The sequence below is a fragment of the Hipposideros armiger genome, unplaced genomic scaffold (genome assembly GCF_001890085.2).
Source record: "Hipposideros armiger isolate ML-2016 unplaced genomic scaffold, ASM189008v1 scaffold_955, whole genome shotgun sequence".
NCBI classification, from domain to species: domain Eukaryota; kingdom Metazoa; phylum Chordata; class Mammalia; order Chiroptera; family Hipposideridae; genus Hipposideros; species Hipposideros armiger.
Window position 1 is genome coordinate 673,990 of NW_017732305.1, and position 4,754 is coordinate 678,743.

The window sequence follows — 4,754 nt, forward strand, 5'->3', positions numbered from 1 at the left end:
AGGTCATTTCTGTGCCAATTGCTTCCCTGGGAAAAAAAAAAAAAAAAAAAAAAAGGTGCCCGGAGATGCTCCGAAGCCGGGGCCCCTCTTTCATCTTCATCCGGCCATAAAGGGAGAAAGAGTTCAAAAGTGCAGGCAGATAGAGCCTGCAGACAGAAAAGAGAAGGCATTTCCACCATCACTCTGCAAATCACAACATGAGTGAGACATGACACTTGGCATGAAGCCAATGTGAACAGGACAAGCCCAGGTCCCCATAACTGCAATGGCGTGGGCTCCCCTGGGCCCCAGAGGGAGGGCAGTTCGCTTTGCTTAGAAGTCTGCAGACAAAAATGAAGCCCCAGTGGTCTGGTGTCCATCACCAAGGTGGAGTGACCTTGGGCCTTCGGGGATGAAACGTACCCGATGCACTGGTCTCGTATTGGATGTCTGCTGCTGCTGCTGCTGTTTGCCTGATGGGAATTGGTTATTCTGTCGTCTGCCTTTCTCCCCTGGGGCTCAGTCTCGCAGTCCTGTCAGTCAAAGTGGCCCCACCTCCCTGGGTAAGGGATGGACACTTCAGCCAGGTGAGACCCAGCAGTCTCTCTCCAGAGTGGCTTGGGGACAGGAACGGCTGAAGCCATCCATTCCACTTCCCTCTGGAGAGATGGCCTACTCTTCCCTGTTTTCAGTGTTGTAGAAGCCGGCCTGGGCCCCGCCGTTCCAAAGCCTCCTTCAGCGTCTCCTTTGTTCCTGTGCGTGAGCCAGGACCCAGCCAATAAGAACACACATTCGTTTCCTGTTTCTGCTGTAACAAATTAACACCAACTTATTATATCACAGTTCCGGAAGGCAGAAGGCAGAAATGAGTCTGACGGGGCTAAAATTAAGGTCCAGCAGGACTGCGTTCCTTCTGCAGGCGCTGGGGGACATCTTTCCGTCTCCCGCTTCTCTCGGCTCAGGGTGGTATCACTCTGACCCCGCCTCCGTCACCCCGCCTCCATCACCCCTTTTCCTCTGAGCCTCGTGGCTGCGTCGTCTAAGGACTCTTATGGCTCCATTGGGACACCCAGCTAATTCAGGATAATCTCTGCATGTCACGGTCCTTAACTTCATCACTGCTGAGTCCTTCTTCCCATGTCAGGGAACAGATTCACAGGTTCTGGGGATTCGAACACGGGTACCTTGGGGGAGATGCATTACTCCTCCTAGCACAGCGTCTTCTTCCTCCGACTGGCCAGTATTATTACACTTTCTGTTGCTCACAAGCAGAGCCTAACTGATGTGTAACTTCTCCTGGGTCTCTGCAACAGAGAAAAAAAATAAACATTTTTTTTATTGTTGTTGGAAGCTTGGAAGATGGTCATAAACACACTGAAAGCAAATGGTTTGACATTCTTGGGAACTTGCCCCAAAGAATGGCCCTTTTGCCCAAGTTCCTAAGATAAGTGCTATGGTGTCTTAGCTAAACAAAGACAGGCTGGCATACAGCTGGGGAGGTTGCCCCTGGTGCCTGACGGGAAAGCTCCCTTGACCAGCTATGTCCGGTTCTTCCGGCAGGACCTGGAAATCCTGAACACCGCCATACTCACAGGGAAGACGGTTGCTTTACCCGTCAAGGTCGTCTCTGTGGAGGAGAACGGGGCCGTGACCGACATCTCAGAGTCTGTGGAGTGCAAGTCGACGGATGAGGACGTCATCAAGGTAAGTGACGCCGTTAACATCTGGAGTGATCTGGCGGGACTGTCACTTGGGCACCCCATTCATAAGAGAATTCAGCCCCATGAAATAAGAGGTTCCAGCAGTTGGCTTGTACCCCACACTTGCGGTCCACTCGCTCACGTTGTCCATGGCCTTCTCTTTATTTTGGTATCGTGCATCCTAGCTTCCGTCAAGTGTGCTGTGGAGCCTGGGTCTAGCCCCACATACCTGCAGTAGCTAAGCTGGCAGTTTACCTGAGTGAGGTGATAAATCAGACACACCTTGTTCTAGTAGGGCAGCCGATCTTCATCAGTGAGTTTAGTATCATGATTTCTTCGAGAGAAACTGAAAATTTGGATTTTATGTGAAAGTCCCTTTGTTTCTCAGTGATGGCAACCAATGATACATTTTTTTTAAATGGGCAAAAAATTAACAATCAAATTCGCCTGCGATGTGGGTCTAGCCTGTGGGGCAGCTGTTGAAACCACTGTTCTATAAGACAAACTATGAGCCATGCGCCAAATTCCTGCCACCCTCTGGAGTGTAGATAAAGTTTTTTGGGAACACAATGACTCAGACCTGTTCCCACACTGTCTGTGGCTGCCTGTGTGTTACTGAGGCAGAGCCGAGTAGTTGCGACAGACCGTGTGGCCGGCGAGTCTCATAGTTACCGTCTTGCCTCCCGAGAGAAGGTTTGCCTGAAGAACTCACTGCTCTCGGTCTGAGTTTCCTGAAGGGAGGTCCCTAATTCTTGGTCTTTCCCACAAGCCTTTGCCATGATAATGGACCCACCACACTTGCTCAAGGAGTCAGACTGCGTGAGGGCTTTTCCAAGTCAGCAAGAAAGCAGTGGGTCTTTCTCTATATATTTTGTAATCCCAGAAGCACACTCAGAAAAAAACACAAAGTTCCAAAAGAAAGCCTCTAGGTAAATGGTGGGGTTTTTCTCCCCCCTGCTCAAATGGCGTCTGACAGCAGCCTGTCTCTTCTCTGGTGTTCAAAACTCCGTGAAGCTTACAAACTGTTGAGGGGACAACTGGGTGGAAAACGCCTTCCTGCCAACACCACCCCCCAGCGCAGACCAGGGGCAGCCCAGTGTCACAGACTGTCTACTGCACCCGGTGCCTCCATCACCGGGGGACAGTCACAGTGTCTACAGTATTTCCACAACCTTCCAGTAGGTGGCAGTAATGTGTCCCCACACCATCAGGCTACTGCCACCATTTTCTGACTGTTGGAGGCAGTGTCTCAAAGAAGGGACGCTTTTTCCTAACTCACCCCGATGTGATTGATGGGCTAATGGTGGCCCTGAGCCCAAAGTGATTTCCAGAAGACCCAGGAAGCCTGTGAGAGGAGTGAAGGTCTGTCTAAACCACACTGTCCAACAGACACACAAGGTGAGCCATACGCAGAAGTTGAAACCCTCCAGCAGTCATATTCTAAGAAGTAAAAAGACACGGGAGGATCTAATTCACAGAATGCATTGTGTTTAACCTATTACATTGAAGTACTGTCATTTAGCAAGTAACCAATATTAGGATTATTAATGCGACAGACATTTCATGTTTTTGCCCCTCGGCCTTTCGGATCCTGTGTGCTTCCGACTGAAAGCAGCCCGGTTCCAGCCCCGCTGCAAAGCTTGCTCGCCACACGTGGCGGGTGGGTGGCTGCTGTCTCGGGCAGCACATGCCTAAACGCTAAGGCAGGCTTTTGCAGCCTCGGCACTACCGATATTCTAAGCCAGATAATTCTCTGTTGGGCGGGCTATCCTGTGCGGTGTGGGGTGTTTAGAAGCATTTCTCGGTTCTACCCACCAGATGCCTATAGCCCTCTGAGGGACGACAGCCAAAAATGTCTCCAGACATTACTCAATGTCCCCATGTAGGAAAAGTCGCCCCCACTGAGAATCACTGCTCTGAGGGAACTCTGCTCTGATGCTGGCTGGACAGTCACCCCACTTTCTTGTGGCTGAAATGTAACTGGCTAAGAGGCAGAGCGGGGGGGCCACTTAGCTTGGCTCTGGAGCCTGTCCTCCCCGCCTAGCCCCCCAATCGCAGACACATACCCGGTCCTTGACAATCATCGGCCTTTATGACTGATTAGCAATACCCCGAAAAGCCAGCACCCTTGATAAGTGTCACCCTTTGAAAGGACACCCCCAGCACTGATGACTTTTCTAGATGGGTAAGACGTCCTACGAAAAACCCAGAAACAAGGTTCATCGCAGTTATATCCGTACCTACCCTTAGCTGCTCTTCAATGGGTGTGACCTGGAGCCCCATCACTGGTATGTCCAGGAATGTAACCGGCGTCTTTAGGGAAATACACGTATTCAAAGTAAAAGTTGCCTGGGGAAATGAACTTGGAGTTGGTAACGCCCCCGGCTGTTGACAAAGCAACATGGAGCCTTGAGTCCACAGAGCTGGGTGAGGATGCGCTGGCCTTCTCATGATGGAGGCGGCAGACCACACAGGCAGGTGAGGGCATTACAGGTGGGGAGGAGGGCCTCAGAGGAAAGTCAGTGCTAGGGCGTGGCCCGGGGCTGAGGGTGACTGTGGATGGAGTGGTCTCTAAGGAGGGGACATTTGGGCCAGTCGGCAGGACAAATATTGGCTGCCAGAGCCCGCTGTTGACTGTGTACCTCGTTTTGTTCAGTGCTCTATGCACACCCCCATCCTGACACCGGGACACACCCACCCTGTCTTCCTGGGTGGCCCCTACCTGGTCCGAAGCCCTGCACATGCTTTTCCTGCAAGCTCCTGAGGCCGCAGGACTGGGCACCACCCACGACGGGGTAGGGCTGCTGGGACTTAGAGCAGCACTAAAGGAAGTTCATTTACTGATTTCCAGCGCAGCCCGTCTGACCTCCGGGGCACGGCTGCAGCTAATGGATCCCAGCGCAGAGCTAAAAATAACACACCCAGGCACCCAGCGGCCGGCCTTCCCTGTGACGGAGGACCATGTGTGAGCTCCAGGCTGAGCAGAGGAAGCTCACGTGAGCTTCCCCCCGTTTTTCCCTGTGCTGGCTGCTGGCGCACAGCTTTCTCCCTCCCGAACTTACTGTCGATTCCACA

General features: G+C 52.2%; 1 protein-coding gene across 1 annotated transcript in view; it reads left to right on the forward strand.

Annotated features, from left to right (window-relative positions):
* Nucleotides 1–4,754, forward strand: part of TMEM132C (transmembrane protein 132C) — a 347,110-nt gene that overhangs the window by 288,765 nt on the left and 53,591 nt on the right. The window contains exon 6 of the mRNA XM_019630847.1: nt 1,540–1,683. Coding sequence (XP_019486392.1) covers nt 1,540–1,683 — 144 coding nt within the window. The remainder of the gene's footprint in view (nt 1–1,539; nt 1,684–4,754) is intronic.